The following is a 21547-nucleotide window of genomic DNA, read 5'->3' on the forward strand; positions in this document are numbered from 1 at the left end:
TGAGCTAAGAGTTCATCCTGATGGGGTAAGGGATAGATATCAATAACGGACAGTGAATTTACAGACTATTTTTTAAAATCAGCACTGAGCCGAAGGTGGTTGTTAGGTTTTGCGACAATTATCAATGGAGTGGACCATTCTCTAGACGAGACATGGATTACAACACCCAAAGTTGTAAGTTGATCAAGTTCCACTTTCAATTGTTCCCGTAAAGCAATGGGGGCACGCCGTCAGTTTCATTGTGATGTGAGCCTTGAAATCAGTAGCACACCCTAAACCTTTCAAAAACAGTGAGGAGAATTCTGAGCATAGCACAGTCAGTTGTTGGTAAAGAACTTATCTGATACCAGATGCTCTTCATCAGAAATAGAGAATCCAAAAATTTTGAAGACGTCTAACCCAAGTAAGTTTTCAGTATCAGCATCTTATTCCACTAGAAAGGTCAAAAGCTGAATAACTGCTTTACACAAGATGGGAGTAGAAAACTGTCCCAGTATGGATATTTGTTGTTGTAACTCACCAACAACAAGAGAGAGGGGATAAAGCCAGTTATCTGAGATCCACATAGGTTTGAGAATTTCATGAAGTCACTGCTGCACCTGTGTCTACTTGCATTTGTAACATCTTGCCCATAACAAACACTTCAATATAAAGTTTTTTTGGGGCTACAATCACTTGGAAAACACTGTTCACATCCACGTTAATATATAGTGAATGAGACTGAGAGCTGCTCACGGATTACAAAAGTTGCAAGTCACTCAACGCTTTGGGGGCTTGGCCTGTTCTTGTTGAACAAGGCAGTGAGGGCACAATGGGGGAGGAGCACATGAGAGCTGTTGTGAGAGAGCTGTTTCTGTGTAGCATGGCACTGTCCCAAGTGATGTGGAGACCATGATTGCACAGTCACAATGTCATCTGCCCCCCATGAGCTAATCAGTAGTATCTGACGAGGAGAGGCAATGGCAGCTACCTCACAACAAGCTTGTATCTGATTTCCTGTTTCCCTAGATACATTGGTATAAAAGTTAATATAGTGAAGATCTCGAACTTACAGTATGCCGAAGATACAACTTTGTTTGTGCCATCCATAGCCGAGCTACAGAAAATACTTACAGAAATAGATAATGCTGGTTATCATTTTGGAATCAGAATAAATGCCAAGAAAACTAAATGGATGTCAATTGAAAGAACTCCTGGTCAAAACAAGTCCCTAGTCATTAATGGTAGTAAAATCGAGAAAGTAACCAAATTTAAATATCTCAGATCTGTGATAAGTTCATAACTTGATTATGATGAGGAAATTAAGATTATGTGGGACTGCCAAATTAACATTCCGAAAGCTACGAAATGTGCTGATATACACAGACATGCTGCTCCAACTGAGAATAAGGGTGATACAGTGCTATGTTATCCCCGCCCTACTCTATGGAGTGGAAACTTGGTCAATTAAAGCAGCTTCTGTAAAGAGATTACAAGCAACAGAAATGTGGTTCTTGTGCCGATTACTAAAAATACCATGGATTGAGAAAGTGAGCAAAGCTGAAGTGCTGTGTAGAGCCGGAGTGGATAGAGAACTAATGGGGACAATTAAAAGAAGACTTTGCCTGGGGCACATTATGAGAGGAAAGAAATATGAACTTCTGCAATTAATTCTAGAAGGCAGTATAGAAGGAAAGTGCCCACCAGGTAGAAGGAAGCAATCATGGTCACAGAATATCAAGACATGGACTGGCATCAACAACTTTGAAGAACTGGTTCAAGAAGCAAGGGAACGCCGCCTGTTAGCAGCCGATGCACTACAAGTGTATGGCACCAAGAAGAAGAAGAAGCAGAAACACAATATTCAAATTCCCACCAACCAACTTATAATTTGCTTCCACATAAAGGAAAATACAGACAAACTGAATGAAGTTGTAATAAGTACAACACACTAAATCAGGGGTTACATTAATGCACAGTATAACAGTAATGTGTTCCAGAGTGCTTGCTGTGCCAATTGTGCCAATGCGAGGCAGCCTCTTTAAGCCAGCCGTGGATGCGTGTGATATTTAATTTTGCACAGTCCCTCTATAGGGCTACAACAATCTCTTTCATGGATGTATCAGGCTTCCTTGAGTTGAGATTCTTCCAGTGGATCTCAGCCTGCCATACATTTTCCCAACAATATTTATCTGCTTGTACCACCTTAATTTTCTGCAAATGGAACCTCTATATAGATAAAGGCTGTGAATGATTCCAACATCTTGTGCATTACAGGTCATCTGGTTATACAGCGTGTCTGTTACATCTTTGCATAATGCGCTAATCTGGATCTTGAGTTTATGTTAAATTTAGTAAAAAGCAGATAGCTTGGTGTGAAGTACACACATTCCACCAGTTTCCTTATCATCCATTACTGTTTCCTGTTCTCTGGCATCTTTCTCTCTCACCATCTTCCAACACTCTCTCTCCCTGACAAACTGAAATCCGTATTACTTGGTATGATGCAAAATTTGTGGCACACAAATGCATCTCAGTTTTATTCGAAGAGTAAGTAATTATTGTTTCTTATGTCATAGTTAAAGAAGCATAATTTTCACTTGCAGGTGTATAGAGGAAATACTACTGCTGTTAATCAATTATCATTTGGTGTACAACCCGGTGAATGTTTCGGTTTGCTTGGTCTTAATGGTGCAGGAAAAACAACTACTTTTAAGGTAAGCTGTGATGTGTATTAAAATAGTCCATTAATATCTGAATGTTGCATATGCATTGAATATTACCTCTAACAGTTCTTTATACTTGTGATCTTAAGATATAAATTGTCTTATAATTGTGGCATCTACATAGATCACCTTTTAGGGTAGCATGTAGCCCAGATACTGGGAAAACTTGTTCCATGGGACAACATAACTGAATGTTGTGAGTGATTTAACACAGAAACTTCTTTTTAAAAAAAATTCCAAAATTAGATTTTTGTACAAGGTGCTAAATGATTGGTGGAGTATTGATTTAATATTTGCAAATCGATTTCCCTTATTACAAATGGACGGGAAACACAGTGATACAAATATCCCTTTCTAAGCTTTAGAACTAAATGCTTTATGTTAGGAAATATCTATAATTTTCTGAGTTTGTTATTGCTTAATGTGTATGAACACAACAAAAACAAAATTTGATTGATATTAATGCACCTAATCCTTATATTTCTTTTGCTGTGGTAATAACAGTTCTTATAAAATAGCTCAAGAATCTTGATTTACAAGTGTTCATTCTTCAGCTCTGTTAGCAATAAGACTCTAAAGTTACCCAACCTGTACTTCAATTGAAATGTTTACTTAAAATAACCCGTACTGCCCTGAGGGGTCTTCCGTAACATCTCTGAATCTGTCTAATAAACTGGGACAGGTCTCCATTAGTTTTGTGTGCAGACCACTTTTACAAAAGTGGCAATGGCTTAGGACCTGTGATACATGCAAAACCAAACTTTGAACATCTTAAGATTAGGCAGATTTGTGGATTTTTTCCCATGGAGGAAATGCAGTGACTCCTAACACAAACCATGCATAGTTATTAAGTGCTAACAGCAGCCAAGTCACAGGCAGTGCTAGTATTAACAAATGTAACAAATATGTATTTCTGAGCCACCAGCATTGATGGATTTTCCTCCCTTTAATGTGCAAAGTGAAGAATGGGATGGTCACCAGATGACTGCAGTTACATTTTGCAGCTTCCGAAATTTCAGACATGACAAGAGAAAGACACGTTCTTGCCTTGAAATCTTGAACTGTGTTAACTAAAATCAAAACTAGAGCCACTAACAAATCTGGTAAAACTTCAGTTGCCTATAACATTTTCTTTGTTTCAAGAACATTTTTCAATGAAGAAACATTACTACAGCTGGGTTAGACCTTTTGTTACACAAACAGAGCCCCAGACAATTTTATGCAGACTGGGCCACTGACCAAATCAATGTAATTCTAATTTTGAATGTTAAATTTGGCAAAAGTACACTGAATCTGTAACGTTATAGTTGTTTTACCTGTGATTTGGAGGTGAAAAACTGCACAGGATGCAATAGGATCTGTGCCTGGTTGAAAAGTTTTGTAGATTAAATGACTCTCCATCCAGTCCAGATAACGATGACTGTAGGAGACCTGGAAATATTAATGATAGATCCAAATCAATGTCCCCCACAGGTGAGAGTATTAAAATCCTAGTAGATAACTGCAGAAGCATTTGCAACAAAAGCGCCAGAGTTTGAAGGGCTCCTGAAAAGCAGTGAAGCTCGCATAGTAATAGGTACAGAGAGCTGGTTAAAACCTGAAGGTAACAGCATCGAAATTTTTAGGGTAAGTTCCTACTACCCATCACTTCCTGATGCTACCGAAAACTTCAGAGAAAACTGTGTTCACTTGTAAAAAATGTTCCCCAATTATACTATAATCACTGGTGCAGACTTTAATTATCCAACAATCAATTGGGAAAATTGTAGTTTTGTTAGTTGTGGACATAACAAGACATCCTGTGAAACATCAATAAATGCCTTCTCTGAAAACTAATTAGAACAGATAGTTTGGATCTCCACTCATGATGGAAGTATACAGGGTGCGGCACTTAAATCCAGATAAATTTCAGTTTGAATTTCCCTCCATATTGCAGCTCTGACAGAGGTTGTGACTAGCGTTCTTGAAAGCAGTAAGAACCTCAAAATGGCCAAGATGTAATGAACAAATGCGTAGTACAACTGAAGAGTCACAATTATCTTACTGGTTACAATAGTGTGGCCAAGTATAATGTTTTGGAGAAGGCACTGCTAACCCGGCTAGGAAACCTCATTCGAGGAAGCACGAGTCACGAACTGCAGCAGACATTGAAAAGGCTCAGGTGCTGATTTCAGAGGACCTGACATCAAAGGAGTTTTGGCCCCCAAATAGCCTGGATTTGAACCTCCTTGACTACAATGTTTGGAGCGTAGTTGGAAGAGTTACCAATAAGATGAGGAACCCTAATTTCACATCTCTGCTATTGAAGCAGCATTTGCGAATAGTGACAGCACTATATTAAAGAGTGCGTACAATCTCTTCAGGATAATATTGGAGACAGTAATTCTGGCTGAAGGAGGTTACATCGAATAATGTTACCACTACTTATATGTAAAAGGATTTTCATTTTCATTTGTATTTTGTTTTAATAAGTTTGCTTTTAATTATTAGATCTAATGGCAAGCAATAGACCTGACCTCTTTGAGGATGTCCACATCAAAACTGGTATCAGTGACCATGAGGCAGTTGTAGCAACGATGATCACAAAAGTACAAAAGGCAACTGAAAGAAGTAGAAAGAGAGAAATGTTCAGTAGACTAGATAAATAAACAGTAGTGTCACATCTCAGTAGGGAACTTGAAACTTTAAGCACAGGACAGGAGCATGTATAGGCTTTATGGCTCAAGTTCAGAAGAGTAGTTGACCATGCATTGGATAGATATGCACCCAATAGAACAGTTCATAATGGGAAGGACCATCCGTGGCATACAGTCGCTGTAAGGAAACTTTCAAAGAAACATGGACTACTGCTTAACAGTGTAAAACAAAGCATAAGGTTGTAGACAGAGAGATGCTGAATAAAACGTGTTTGGCTGTCAAGACAATAATGCATGAAGCCTTCAACGAATACCATCACAGGATATTGTCAGACGATAGTGGCACCATAGTTAGTGTCCAGTGATTCATGATGAGACAGGAACTGAAATTGAGGGTAGCAAAGACAAAGTAGAAAAGCTTAACTCCATTTGTAATGTTCCTTTGCAAAGAAAAAACCAGAAGAACTGCCCCAATTTAATCCTTGTACCACAGAAGAGATAAGTGAATTAAGTTTTAGTGTCAGTAGTGTTGAAAAACAGCTGAAATTGTTTATATTGAACAAAGCTCCAGGGCGTGGAATCCCTATCAGATTCTATACTGAATTTTCAGCTGAGTTAGCTCCTCTTCTATCTATAATCTATCATAGATCTGTTGACCAAAAAACTATTCACAGTAGATGGAAGAAAGTACAGGACACACTATTTGACAAGAAGGGTAGTACAAGTGATCCACAAAACTATCATCCAGTATCCTTGAAGTTGATCTGTTGCAGAATCTTAGAATATATTTTGAGATGAAACATAGTGAGGTACCTTGAAGAGAATGACCTCAATTTCAGCTAGCATGGATTTCAAGAACATCAGTCATGTGAAATCCAACTTGGACTTTTCTAGCATGACATGCTGAAAGCTTTGGATCAAGGCAGTTAGGTAGACACAATATTTCTTGATTTCTGCAAAGCATTTAACTCAGCACCACATAAATGCTTATTATCAAAAGTATGATCGTATGGAGTATCAAGTGAAATTTGTGACTGGATTGTGGATTTTTGGTAGGGTGGATGTAGCAAGTTAACATGGATGGAAAGTCATTGACAGATGCAGAACTTACTTTAGGTGTCACCAGGAGAGCGTGTTGGGACCCTTGCTGCTCACATTGTATATGAGTGACCTGAAGGACAATAGCAAGCTCAAGACCTGCCCCCCCTCCACTTGCAGGGCCATCCGCACTGCCACCCACGCCACCCCCCAGCCCGCACGCTATTCGTTCATTTCTTTCGTCAGCAGTCAACTCGACTCAGTCGAGTTATCGAGTAGTTGTACTATCCCACGTAGCACGCATGTCCGCGTCATTTTATTTTATTTGTTTCTGTGTGACACATAGATATCTAACACATACGTATGAGAAAAGTTGCAGCCATTATAGTGGTCTCGATACGTTATTCTGTCTGACATTTGTTCGAGAAAAGTAGCGAATATTATACTGTTGTCTTGTACAGAGAACCTTCGATACATAGCGTTATAAGCCTGGACTATTCGCTGAATAGGAAGCAGCTTTACTTTCAGAAGCAGAAATATTAAGATTGAAGGATGAATGTAAGCAAAAACTCTTAGTTGTAGCAAGTGTGAGTGTGAAGGTTAGTCAAGAGTGAGAGTGATCAGCTGATTGTGAAGTATTAATAATAGTAATTCATAGTAATTTCTCAGTAAAAATATTGTCTTGTATATGTGTAATCAGTTTGAATAAAACTTCCTTAAACTTTGTATGTGACTTGACTATTCTTTATTACGGTAAAAGTAAAGGTAGCTCAAGATATCATTATCACTCCCTCCTTGAGGTTTTTCTGTATCTGGCACTGCTTCATGGTTGCTTGCAGAGTATAGATGTAGATGTAGAAGTAACGTGAATAACTGAAGCCTCTGAATCTGCTCGTGCAGACCAGAGTTTACTTATGACAGACGGAGACGTTGCAGCAGTTATTTCCCCCGCTTCTGATCTTACAAAATGTCATGCTACATCCCGTGGGGCTTCCATTTGTCCATGGCCCAGACAATACTGTAAACAATCAGATGAGCAGCAACAGGTCACATCTGTGGTAGTGCCATTGCCCGGCTGCAAGCACTGCTTCCTATACCATGAGCAAAGCATAAGCCCCCATCAATGCACTACATATGACAGATCAGCAATGGAACCCCAAGAATTAAGTGCAATCGATTTAGTTGTGGTCAGTAGGGGTGAATATTGGAGACAGGAGACATACCTGCATGTTATGCACAAAGTGAGTGAGGCTGTGTATTGTCAGATCATTGCAAGTGACAGCCACTACGTCACGTAACATTAAGTGGAAAGCTGAAACAGTCGAATCCATATCCAAGTCAGGTGGGAAACACACCAATTCATGTTGGTCAAAGGTGGGTCATATTGCATGAGGAATTGGGACAGCGCAACTGCACTAGTGTGTAATGTAGTGACATTGTGTATGGAATAGTAAAAATTAGACAAGTATGGCACACAGGGCTGGAGGCAATGGATGATCTGGTAAGCGATGCTTAGGACCAAAGACGGCGAGTGGCGATGTGTGGAATGTGACAAGATGAAATTTCTGTCCATAAAGGAATAATTTAAATTTCTGAACTGTGTAGGTGACGACTTCCATTCAATTTGAGAGTAGTGGATAAGGTCTTAAAATCATTATGTGCTCTATATTTATGGGTCATGTACTGTGGGGGGAAGCATTCGTCACTGCCACCAGCGGCAGGCAAGGGATGTATGTTGTCGAGCACGTTGCCCACTTAAGGCAATCTTTCAAACCATGGGAAGTTTGTTGACAGGTAGGTGACCATTTGAAATGTGCGCCTTGGTACTGTAGTTGGTTCAGTAGGTAAGAATGTTCCACTAGTTTTGCAATGAAGAGGCCATAATAGTTGATTTTACTCAGAAACACTTGTAACTCTTTTACGTTCATTGTTGGCTCCATATTTCCATATTGTTAATCACTACTTCATATCCTCCATCATTGATTCGAGTCTATTGGCTGAGAGTTTGTTTCACAAATATGTTGAGGCAAATTGCAAGAAAGAACACTTGGGCAAGTTGAATTTGAGTCCTTCTGCTGTCAGCCTATAAAATGAGAGCTCGAGATTGGGACAGTTGCAAGATGTATGTTTTAGCAGCTCCACCACAAACATGTCTCAACCTGTAGGAATGAACCAAGTGAGTGATAAAGTGCAGTCTTCTCAGAACACAGTTCAGCAAAAACCTGTGTTTGGTGGCAAACACACAGTGAAGTTACTGCTGCTTAACACTAGAGCTGCTGTGACCTTGCTAAACCAACCAACTCACGTACTTACATTTAGGGTCACCATCCTTGCAGGCAGCAAAGACAAACCTTTGGGCTTACCGTCATGTGCACCTGCCAGGGGAAACTAAATTATAATTACGTCACTCATCCAGTAACCTTCCTTGTGGTAGCTAACACCAAAGTGGGCAACATTTTTGGGTAAACTCTTTCCACCCTTTTAGTGTTTACAGTTCATGACATTAAATGGCACATGCCATGCAATCCAAAGAGCTCTGCACTACCATAAAGACTTTTGTGACAGACATTCTCAAATCTTCTCACTGGGATGTTAGGAAATGGTTTTGAAGCTCTTAAAGTGATGGCTAGCGTATACTCTTTTAAAGCTCACCCAGTACCCCTGGCTGTAAACAATGTACTCAAAATGGAGCTTGACAGACTCACTCACAAATATTTGTTAAAGCCTGTTCTGCATAGTCAGTGGACCACTCCACTGGTAACCTTACACAAGCTCAACAGTGCTTTGAGACTTTGTAGTACTTCAGGTGACAATAAATGCACAGGCTGAAGTGCAAACTCTTACCATTTCTGGGTGAACTCTTTGTAAAATTAGGCCATGACACCTTTTTCAATAAAATTTACCTTGCAGAGCTTTGTTTAGAGATTCCCTTGTCTACAGCATCATAAGCTTACATAGTGCTCAGTACACCTAATGGCCTCTATCGTTGTAGTCGGTTATCTTTTGGAATCTCATTAGCTCAACCCACCATAATCCAACATTTTATAGGTCAACTACTACAAGGTATTCCTAACTGGCAGATACCTTGATGTCTTGGTTACAGGAGTGACTCCATATCCGGAGGACCACCTTCAAAAAATTCAAACTCTTGTTTTTTAGAGGCTGGCAGCAAAACGACTCAAATGCAACCTGCTTAAATGTCCTTTTTTGCAATCGCCCTTGGCATGTTTGCAGATCAAACTCTCAGCCAGTGGACTCAAACCAACAGTAGAGTATGTTGCAGCATTTGACAATACACAGTCACCCATGAATGTAAAAGAGTAAATGAGTTTCTGGGTAAGATCAACTATTATGGCCTCTTGATTCCAAGCCTAGCTGAATTGTCTTACCCACTGAACCAGCTACAATCCCAAAGTGTGTACTTCAAATTGTCACCTTGTTATTAATAAACTTTCCATGCTTTGAAAGATTGCCTTAAGCAGACATCGCACTTGAAAACATGCACACTTGTTCGCCATTGGTAGCAGTGACCGATGTGTCTCACCAGCCATAGCGTATGTGCAATCCTGTCCCATAAATACTTCGATGGCACGGAGTGCACTATGCTTCTACAACCTTATCTGCGTCCCAGCAATGCTAATCTCAGATTGAATGGGAGGCTCTCATTATCATCTGTGCAGTTCAAAAATTTAAACTATTCCTTTATAGAAAGAAAAATTTCATTTTGTCACGGACCATTGGCATTCGCCTGCCATCTTTGTTCCTAAGCATCGCATACCAGACAAGACCACCCACTGGCCACCTGCTGGCCACAGCACTGGGCATTGTACATGTCTAATTTTCACTATTCTATCCACTATTGTGTAGCTCCAGTACACAGCAATGCAGCTGCACTGTCCCACTTCCCCATGGAACTTGATCCAGCTTTTGACCAACATGAATTGGTGTGTTTTCAACTTTATCTGAATCTGGATTCAGCCATTTCAGCTTTCCCCTTAACATTATGCGATGTAATAGCCACCAATTGCCGAGGTCCAATATTATGCTGCCTCACTCACTTTGAGCACAGTTCTGTTGCATATCTTGGTCAAGGACTGCTGCAGTATCCTAATTCCCCCTCTCTTCAGCCACAAATACTGTGCCTCCTACACCTGCCCACTGAGCAGTGTTCTGCCTGTGAGTCACATAAAGCTGAGCATCCCCAGTTGTCCTCTTCCTGGCTCAATAATGTGGAGCCTAGGGAGCATATTTACGTAGATTTTGTGGGCCACTCACTTAGATTTTGCTGGGCCATTTTTGGACTCCATGTGGTTAACTGTGACTGACTCCTTTTCTTGCTTCCCCTTTGTGTTCCTCAGATCCCAGGATACTTCTGCCACTACTGTCGTGGGCTTGGAAAAACTTGCTTGTGCAAATTTGTGTGTGTGTCTTCTATTTCAGAAGAAGGCCTTTTGGACATAGCTTAAATGTATAACAGTCATTTTGTTATGCCTTGTCCGCAACTCAGTGTCTCCTCTATAAGGTGAGCAACACTCTATCCTTTTCATAATATTGTTGTTATTCATGTTGTACTTTCCGTTGTTTGGTCATAGTTAGTTAAATAGGGATAAAAAGGTATTAACAGCAGTGTCTTACAAAACTCAGTTCATGTTCAAAGGAATCCTCTATATCACATTTAATCCATTAACTTCTGGGATTGTGGTCTCTCGTTACAATGATATTTTAAGCCTGGATAACAATGAGTGAACTAACATCAGGATAAACAGCATTCTCTTAGGAGTAAATGGTAGACAAATATGAACAAACAGCATCCGGTCATGTTTGGTTCACAAATATTCAGTCACTTTTCACCGTGGCTCTGACATTTCTGTGAAAGTTCAAAAACACAAATTTTCTCTCTTCTTCTATGTGACTTTATTTGCTTTCTGAATAAAACAAATCCTGTCTGTTATTATTAATTTGTTTGCTCTATAGTGCATAGAATTTTTGTAGGGAGAAACAGTCTAGAAACAAACATATAATCTCAGTGTGTGCAAGCTTTTGCCCAAAATTCTCATTCTGTCAAGTTTCCATCCATTCCCCTTGGTGTAAATGCTCATGGAAGACACAAAGTAATAGAAGTGATTGGCAGAGAGTGACAGCAAATTGTTCACTTATGCTCATTCACTCATTTTGCTTCCATTCACTCTAGTGTAGCCAGGCTTTAGAACACAAAAATGAACTGAAGTATTTCCTGTGCAGGAAGCGCATTGGCACACAATATCTGCATGTAAAAGCAACAAAGTTTAGGGAGGAATGAGTGCTAAGTGCTTTTACTTGTACCTGATGTGTTCAATCAGCTTAATTCGAAACACAACTCCGTAATCTTTTTTCCTCTTTGATGGGAAATCTAAACAGTTTCAGTACAGTATTTATCCATCATCTTCTTATACAGTTGTAGTTGCAGACACTTAGCATGATGACTCAGTTTACTTGCAATGCTAGCTCAGAAACAGCTGCACTTCACACGAAGTGGTAAGCCACTTGGGGCTGCTTGTGCTTGAGGAAGATATGCCACAGATTCCAGCAGCTACACTATGTGATCAAAAGTATCTGGACATCTGGCTGAAAATGACTTACAAGTTCATGGTGCCCTCCATCAGTAGTGCTGGAATTCAATATGTTGTTGGCCCACCCTAGCCTTGATGATAGCTTCCACTCTCGCAGGTATATGTTCAGTCAGGTGCTGGAAGGTTTCTGCGGAAATGGCAGCCCATTCTTCATGGGGTGCTGCACTGAGGTGAGGTATTGGTGTCGGTCGGTGAGGTCTGGCATGGTGTCGGCATTCCAAAATATCCCAAAGGTGTTCTATACGATTCAGGTCAGGACTCTGTGCAAGCCAGTCCATTACAGGGATGTTATTGTCATGTAACAACTCCGCCACAGGCTGTGCATTATGAACAGGACTCAATCATGTTGAAAGATGCAGTCGCCGTCTCCGAACTGCTTTTCAACAGTGGGAAGCAAGAAGGTGCTTAAAACATCGATGTAGTGATAGCGCCGCGCAAAACAATAATGGGTGCAAGCCCCCTCCATGAAAACCACGACCACACCATAATACCACTGCCTCTGAATTTTACTGTTGGCATTACACACACTGGCAGATGATGTTCACCGGGCATTTGCCATACCCACACCTTGCCATTGGATCACCACGTTGTCTACCGTTATTCGTCACGCCACATGTTTTTCCACTGTTCAGTTGTCCAATGTTTATGCACCTTACACCATGCAAGGAGACGTTTGGCATTTACCAATGTGATGTGTGGCTTATGAGCAGCTGCTCAACCATGAAACCCAAGTTTTCTCACCTCGCACCTAACTGTCATAGTACTTGCAGTGGATCAGTTTGGAATTCCTGTGTTATGTTCTGGATAGATGTCTGCCTATTACACATTACAACCCTCTTCAGCTGTCGGTGGTCTCTGTCAGTCAACAGACGAGGTCGGCTTGTAAGCTTTTGTGCTGTACATGTCCCTTCATGTTTCCACTTCACTATCACATCAGAAACAGTGGACCTAGGGATGTTAAAGAGTGTGAAAATCTCATGTACAGATGTATGACACATCACCTGACCACGTTCGAAGTCCATGAGTTCCACGGAGTGCCCCATTCTGCTCTCTCACGATGTCTAATGACTACTGAGGTCATTGATACGGAATACCTGGCAGTAAGTGACAGCACAATGCACCTAATATGAAAAAGTATGTTTTTGGGAGTGTCCAGATACTTGTGATCACCTAGTATATGTTGTAATTTATTGGTTCTTGCCATGTGTAGGAGTGTAATGCTGTTGGCACCTGGTGATTGTTGTCAGATGAGGTTTGTCCACCAGAGCTGTTGTTTGACCAGTCCAGTTCTTACATGATGCCAACGGCCTTGCTGCAATGGTAACACTGGTTCCTGTCATATCACCGAAGTTAAGTGCTGCAGGGCTGGGCTAGCACTTGGAAGAGTGACCATCCTGTCTGCCGAGCACTGTTGGCTCAAGCGGGGTGCACTCAGCCCTTGTGAGGCAAACTGAGCCGCTACTTTATTGAGAAGTAGTGGCTCTGGTCTCGTAAACTGACATATGGCCGGGAGAATAGTGTGCTGACCACATGTCCCTCCATATCCACATTCAGTGGTGCCTGTAGGCTCAGGATGACATGGCAGCTGGTCGGTGCTGTTGGGCCTTCTGAGGCCTGTTCATATGGAGTCTAGTTAGTTTATTTAGTTCTTACGTGATCTGCAGTTTAACTCACCCTCACCAAAATTGAGACATTGTTTGAAGACATCTAGTGATTGCTTTAAGACTTACATTTCCGAGTTATGAAATAAAAACAAAATATTTCCTTGTTTGAAAGGTGTATTCTCCAATATATTAAGGACCCGTACTAATATTTTGACTGTGCATAATTTTTAAAACATTACTTCGTGTACTTTTTATAGTAATATGAGTAAGAAGCAGTTGAACTGTGCAATCTTATAAATAATGCATTTCAATTTCTAGATTCTGACTGGCGACATAGAAATGACTTCTGGAGAAGTGTTTATTTGTGGTATTAATATTGACATTGGTATGGCTCAAGCTCAGAAGCATATTGGTTACTGCCCTCAGTTTGATGCACTTGATCCTCTACTAACACCAAGGGAACATCTGGATTTGTACAACCGTTTGCGTGGTACACCTGACAGACTGCGAAAACAGGTTCGTGTCTGTATATCTGTGGTACTTTTATACGTATTAATTCTACTTCTCAGTTGACAGATCACAAGCACAAAAAATGTGATTGATATGAAGGGGTCTGGGTCTGAAGTATATTTCTAGATTCTTCATTTAATACTGGTTCTTGAAATTTTGTGAGTAGAAATGACAGCATTTCCACCTTCCACTGTAATTATTATTTATTTTCTGTTATTGGCCAGTTTCGGCGATCATGTCATTTTAAGGCGATAGTTGACATGAATAAGGACAAACCATCCAGCTAATAGCATATTGCTGGCAAACCTAAAACTTATGACAATTATTCCTGTATATAACTGATATAAAAACAGTTTAAAAGTAGTAGTAATAGTAGGAACAGTAGCACTGCTCGTTTATGTCAAATATAATAAAATAAACCAATATTGTACTGGCAATCATCAAACAAGAATCAGATCAGCAACTAAGTGCACAGTGAGACATTGTTATCATTCATGTCAATAATTTGATATAGTCCTTATCTAATGGTCTTAGGTAGAATTTTATGTTAGCTAAAATATGCACAACCTTCCAACAAAACTCTTCTTCCTCTACTGGAAAACACACCAGATACTTAGAAATAGAACCTGTTATATGTGTTAGCCTGTGAACAATTGCCAACAGCAGTGTGTACACACAGGAACTATCACCTACTCAGGCATGATAACCAGTTGTAGTAGTAGAGATATTATCATTGCTATCCTGTATCCTATAAAAAGAAGAACTGTGAATTACTGGCAAGTTTTGAAATCTGCAAGGTTGTAAATACTCGGAAATAGATTTCAGAAGGGGAGCATTAAGGTAGTTAACGAATCTCGAAAGTGTTCAAATAATAAATGTCATAGGGAGCATGTGCCCTTGTGAAGAATTGCTTACCTCTACTGATTTAATTTGCTTTGCCACTGGCACTCCCCACATTTTTTCCTGTTTGCTTACCTAGACATGTTTTACCTACATCAAGTTATTTTGATTTTCTTATATTTACTTACGTATTTTCTTCATGGTTGTTTCCACATAATCTCTCTTATGTACTGATATTAGCTGACATGGCCAATGCAATTTTATCTTTGTTTATCATAGTTAGTTTTCAATTTGTAAGGCTATATTGGATATTAAATTCTTTAACTGCTGAGAAACTGTAATTATTTATGTTTGCAGATGGTGAATATCGGACTTCAAGAACTAGAACTATCCGCTTACCAAGATAGACTTGTGGGAACATTATCAGGAGGCAACAAACGAAAACTTGCTACAGCAATAGCATTAGTTGGTGAGCCAGCCCTTATTTTTCTGGTAAGATCAATATATTTTTTTTATCAGTTTTTACATTAGGACAAGAGTCCTCATGAACTGTAAATGCCCTAGGAAGAAAGATTAAAGTTAAATGTCTAATCCATGATGAGGACATTTGAGACAGACCATAAGCTCAGTTTGGCCAATTATAGAGGTTAAAACTGGATGTTCTCTTTCCGAGAAATCATCTTGGCATTTAGCTTAAGTAATTTAGGGAAATCACATAAAAACCTTAAAATGATTTTAATGTAATCAGATAGATTAAAATCTACTCACCAAGTGGCAGCAGCAGAACACTGATATAAGAAGGTGTTGAAATTTGCAAGCTTTCAAGCAGTGGCTCTTTCTTCTGGCAGAAGTGTTGAAGAGGAAGCAAGAGGGGTGAAGGGAAAGGACTGGTGAGGCTTAGGACATGGGGAAAGTCAGAGATCAGAGGAGACTTACCAGATGGGATGAGACTCCCATCTGATAAGTCTTCCCTGACACTGGGTTCTGGGTGACTTTTCTGAACTCTCTGTTTTGTGAGTAGATTTTTTTATCTAACCAATTACATAACATATTTTCAAAAATTGGTTATTTACTTTCTGTATTAAAATTATTTTAGTTGGGAAAGCTACATAGTCTGCTTGTACTTGAATCTCAGTGGAATATTTTTGAACAAAAGAGAGAAAAACAAGTAGAACGGATATTCAAAAAGTTGTTTTGTTATGAGCTAATGGGTATGTTCTGGAAGAAAAACACTCATCTATAACTCATTGTTATATAGACACACTCTGTTGTAGTGTTTATAGCCACTACAGTTTCAATACAAACTGAGTGTGGCAGGCATGGTTATCAAACCACACCAATTTTAAAGAAAATGATGCCACGATTCTGTAGTGAGTGGTGATGTGATCAAATGGAAGCACTGTGGTTTTAGCAAAGAATTGACATGTAGTCACAGTTAGTACCTTCTGAGTATGGCTAAGGCACTGTGCCAACAGTTAAAAAAATGAATGTTTTCAACTTCAACATGACAGCACTCTTGTGCCTTAATTTCAGGCTGTAATTGAATGAGGCTGCAATAAAATGGTTTCAAGAAATGGAATTGTGTGTATAAAATCAAATAGTTACTCCAGGTCCTTTGAGTTGTATGAAATTATCAATTCTATAGTGCTTTACATTTCCAGTTGAAAACTTTGCAAGACGCCTTAACATGCCTAAAGACCTGTTGTCGATGCTGTAATATTAATGCAAGGAAAAATATTTGCAGACGATCACTTTTTATTAGTGAAAAATTTAGTGTATGATAGAGAGCTACATCGCTTCTAAGACAACTCATGTCACATATTGTTCCACTTGAGGGTAACACTTAAATTACTAGGCCACAATATTATGAAAAGGAAAGATGCTACTCACCAAATAGCGAAGATGCTGAGTCGCAGATAGACACAACAAAAAGACTATCATAAATATAGCTTTCGGCCAGTAAGGCCTCTGTCAAAATTAGACAACACACATACACACTCATGCAAATGCAACTCACACACACGCATGACTGCAGTCTCAGGCAGCTGAGGCCACACTCATCTGTGACTCAGCATCTCCACTTTATGGTGAGCATTAACTTTCCTTTTCGCAATATTGTTACATTCCATCCTGGATTTTCCATTGTTTGAAATTACTGGGGCAGGAACATAAGTGAGGTGTAGAGGAAAAAAGATACAGGCAAACAAGAGCGGTTGTATGCCTCATAAATATGTATAATGTTGATGAAATGCAAACAAGGAAGATCAGAATCAAAGACAGCTCCATACACTGTAAACGAGTGCTGGAGGTAGATGCTAGTTGGAGGTAGCAGCCAAAAATCCCATATTTTGCTCTCTGGGCACAATGACCTAATGGAAGTGATGTACCGTTTCCTTCCTCTGACATGTTAATAGTATGTCTGTGTTGTGTGGATTATTATGATAAGTGATTGTTTGGTGTGGTATTGTGCCTGTGTTGTTAAGTATGAAGGGGAGGAAGAGAGTGAGACCCAGTGCTGGCAAATAGCGTACTCCTCTTGAAAAGCACCAAGGGACTTGCTGAACTTAATATATCCCCTTCCGATGGACAGATCACTATCAATATAGCATATCTTCATTCCATGAGACACTGAAATGAGGTTTGGAATTTAATCCAGGAAATTAGTGCAAAGTATAATTGTGACGAACTGTGCCAGCACTTCTTTTCCTCTTACTGGCCAAAAACAAGCAATGAAAATTTCTTGTGCCACCCAAATTTGAAATGGCTACCTCTGAGACAAATGCCACAGGCAAGCACTAGCAATCTTAACTACAGAGATGTGTCTCAAGAATTATAGCATAGTTGTTTCTCTTCTTTGTATCCTCTGAGTAAACTAAAAATGTTATGCAGATTCAGTACCAAAATATAAATTTGGGGAGGGGGGGGGGCGGGGGGGGGGCACTCTTCATTAAGTTTGTTTGTCATTTTTATTCTTACATTCCTGTGATATGCTCAAGCAAGATTTTCAGTGAATATAAATATTTGGAAATTACAGGGCATACAAACCTACAGGCCATGATGAATTCTACTTACACTCTCTTTACAGTCTGATGTTAGTAGTGCATTTCAGTGAATAGGCATCCAAATAGGCTGTGCGTCATTTGCTACATCCCATTGGAATTTCAAAAATTTTATTGATCGTGACCTCTATTGTCTCTCTTTATGTTACCAGTTTTTATTATGATGAGAACTCAATTGCAGAGGATGTTCTGATTTTTTTGATTTTTTTCAATATTTTAAGGATGAGCCAACAACAGGAATGGATGTAAAAGCTCGCCGTTTTCTGTGGACATGTATACAGCGAGTGGTTCAAAAGGGCCAGTCTGTTGTCTTGACATCACACAGTATGGAGGAGTGTGAAGCATTGTGCACTAGACTTGCTATAATGGCAGATGGACAGTTCACTTGTTTAGGGAGCCCACAACACTTAAAAAATAAGTAAGTTCCTTCTCATATTGCTGTAATAGATAAATATTCATTTATTCCTGTAAATACAGTGTTTTGAACCAAAGCGTTGATACCATTTTAAGTGAAGCTTACAAATGCTATCGGGAAATAAGTTGTGCAGATAATATATGTTGTGCACTTTGAATGTGCACAACCTCAAATGTTGCACTGTGTGAAAAGCTGTCAATATTTCACAATCGGTATGTACACAAGCCGGTTTTGGAAATTCCTTATTCACTGAGACTTGGATTTCAGAAAGTTTATTAGAAAGCTATGCCTTTTTTTAAAACATGTCTATGAAGAAATACACAGCTCTGCATATTACAACACTGTATTTACTTTGATGACTATTTAGTGTTAATTAATCATAAATGAGATAGGATACCTTCTAAATTCCTTTTCTTTCCGTAAACAACTTTCCAATGAAACTGCAGTCAGATAACAATAAAACTATCTAATAATCAATCCTAAACATACTTATCATCCATACTCATTTTGATTGCTTGGAGACCAATTTTAAATTATTGCAAGGCTTGGACCACACCCGTTCCTCTACCCCAACTCAAGCTATGTCCCCCCCCCCTTCTCTCTCTCTCTCTCTCTCTCTCTCTCTCTCTCTCTCTCTCTCTCTCTATCTATCTATCTCTGTCTCTCTCTCTCTCTCTCTCTCTCACACACACACACACACACACACACACACACACACACACACACGCACGCACACACATCCGTCATTTTCTTCTTCTTTTTTTCTTATATAATGTGATACACAACTCTGATACAGATCTGTTCATGTGAAATGTCAATGTTTCATCATTGCTTAGGTTTATGTTTCATAGGAGACAGAATGGACATACCGTTTGTTATAGAACTATACTTAAAAAGTCAATCTGATGTCCAAATCAGACTTTGTATTCACCACTGGATAGTTAGATAACAGTATTCTTCACAAGCTTAAAAATAGTTTCAGCAACACTATTTTGATACTATATTCATGCTACCTAATTACTTTCTGTAGCATCACAGCACTCGAATTTGCATGGATATGAACTTTTTGGTGTGTAACATCACAACAGTAGAATATGTGTGGAAATGTATGTGCCCAGACTATGGCAGCGTATTTTGCCACAGTTACTGCAACAACCAGTCAGGATCCAGGTTTCCAGTGCCATAGAGCCGTTGCTGAGAGATGTCTTCTGGACTTCCAGTCCACTTCTCATGAAGTTTACAACTGCCCATTTTCTATGTGGGAGCTGGATTCTGCATTGTCTGGAGCTCGTGACACATCCCCTGGTCATGACAGGATCCATTACAGTATGCTATGGCACCTCACAATGCGCAACAAAGAAATCCTCCTCGCACTTTTTAATGCCATTTGGGCGTCAGGTCACTTTCCTGATGCGTGGCGTGAGGCTATTTTAATCCCTTTTTTAAAACCTGGGAAAGACCGCACGAGCCCAAGTAGCTACCGTAGTGTTGCCCTCACTAGTTGCATAGGGAAGACCTTGGAGCGGATGGTCAACCGCCGCCTTGTCTGGATGTTAGAATCCTGGCAACTCCTTAGTCGCTTTCAGTGTGGGTTCAGGAGGTTTCGTTCCACCTTCGATAACCTTGCCCTCCTGGAGGCGGCTATACAACAAGCTTTCCTACGCCGTCATCACCTTCTAGGTGTATTTTTTGACATCGAAAAGGCCTACGATACCACTTGGAGGCGTCTCATCCTGGAGCAGCTTCACGAATGGGGTTTTCGTGGTTGTCTTCCTCTTTTTATTCAGTCTTTCCTCTCGCCACGATATTTTAGGTACCGAATTGGTGACGTCCTGTCTGATCGCTTTGCGCAGGAGAACGGTGTCCCTCAGGGTAGCGTTTTAAGTGTGACTCTCTTTGCCATCACTATTAATAGCATTACGTCCATAGTGAAAAGTCCTGTCCAGTGTTCTTTGTTTGTGGATGATTTCTCTTTGTTTTGCTCTTCTTCAAGCCTTGCAACGACAACTCGTCAGTTGCAACTTACGATTAGGCGTTTGGATGACTGGGCACAGAAGAGTGGTTTTAAGTTTTCCACCGAGAAGTCTGTATGTGTTCTTTTTAACCATTCTCGTTCGATTTTAACCTTTCCTGAGTTGCGGTTGAGGGACACTATTCTTACTTTTAAAGACACGGTGAGATTTCTGGGGCTCATTTTTTACTCAAAGCTCACGTGGTTACCTCATCTTAAAGACCTGAAACAGCGGTCACTTAAGGCTTTAAGTATTTTAAAATGTCTTAGCCACAGTACATGGGGAGCTGACAGGACTTGTCTGCTCCAGTTTTACAGGGCGTTTGTGCGATCTCGGCTCGATTATGGGTGCACAGTGTATGGGTCTGCGAGGCCTTCTTACTTAAGGATGTTGGATGTTGTGCACCATGAAGGGCTTCGGTTGGCCACTGGGGCATTCCGAACTAGCCCCATACCAAGCCTCTGTGCAGAGGCTGATGAACCGCCACTTCATATGTGGCGACGACTACTTACAGTGCGCCAGGCGTATAAAACTTTGTCCACACCATACATCCCTGCACACCATACCGTTGCTCAGCCTCCTTTGGCACGATTGTTTTATAACCAGCAACGTGCGACGCAGCCCTATGGGATTCGTGCACAGGATTGCCTCAGTGCGATGTCTATGGCTGGTCTTTGTGTTTTACGTTGCGGTTGGAGCAGATCTCCACCTTGTCTCCTCCGGAGACCCAAACTTATTTTAGATTTGACTAATTTTAAGAAAGATGGCACACCAGATTTTACATTCCAATCTCTGTTTTTTAACATTTTAGATATGCATCACGGTTTTACTGTCGTTTACACTGATGGCTCCAAACAGGAGAATTCCCTTGGCTGTTCTGTGGTGTTCCCTGATCACGTTACCCGGATTCACCTCCCTGCTGAATATACCATTTTCACAGCGGAGCTTCACGTGATCCTGAAGGCACTGGAGCAGATGAATCGTGTTCGGGGTGTTCGATTTCTTCTCTGCTCCGATTCTCTTAGTGCCTTACAATCACTGCAGAACCTGTACCCGACTGAGGAGATGGTCCAGCTGATACATGACCAACTGTACTTGCTCCAACGGCAGGGTAAAGAG

General features: G+C 40.2%; 1 protein-coding gene across 3 annotated transcripts in view; it reads left to right on the forward strand.

Moving 5' to 3' along the window:
* The window catches only part of LOC124777985 (ATP-binding cassette sub-family A member 7-like), a 594849-nt gene that overhangs the window by 535613 nt on the left and 37689 nt on the right, over positions 1-21547 (forward strand). For all 3 annotated transcript variants that reach the window (XR_007015818.1, XR_007015819.1, XM_047253552.1), the window contains 4 exons: positions 2586-2696; positions 13911-14108; positions 15300-15434; positions 18223-18419. Coding sequence is in view for 1 of the 3 variants with exons in the window: in XM_047253552.1 (XP_047109508.1) it covers positions 2586-2696; positions 13911-14108; positions 15300-15434; positions 18223-18419 (641 nt within the window). In the remaining 2 variants the exon portion in view is untranslated. The remainder of the gene's footprint in view (positions 1-2585; positions 2697-13910; positions 14109-15299; positions 15435-18222; positions 18420-21547) is intronic.

Source organism: Schistocerca piceifrons, chromosome 2 (assembly GCF_021461385.2).
Source record: "Schistocerca piceifrons isolate TAMUIC-IGC-003096 chromosome 2, iqSchPice1.1, whole genome shotgun sequence".
NCBI lineage: Eukaryota > Metazoa > Arthropoda > Insecta > Orthoptera > Acrididae > Schistocerca > Schistocerca piceifrons.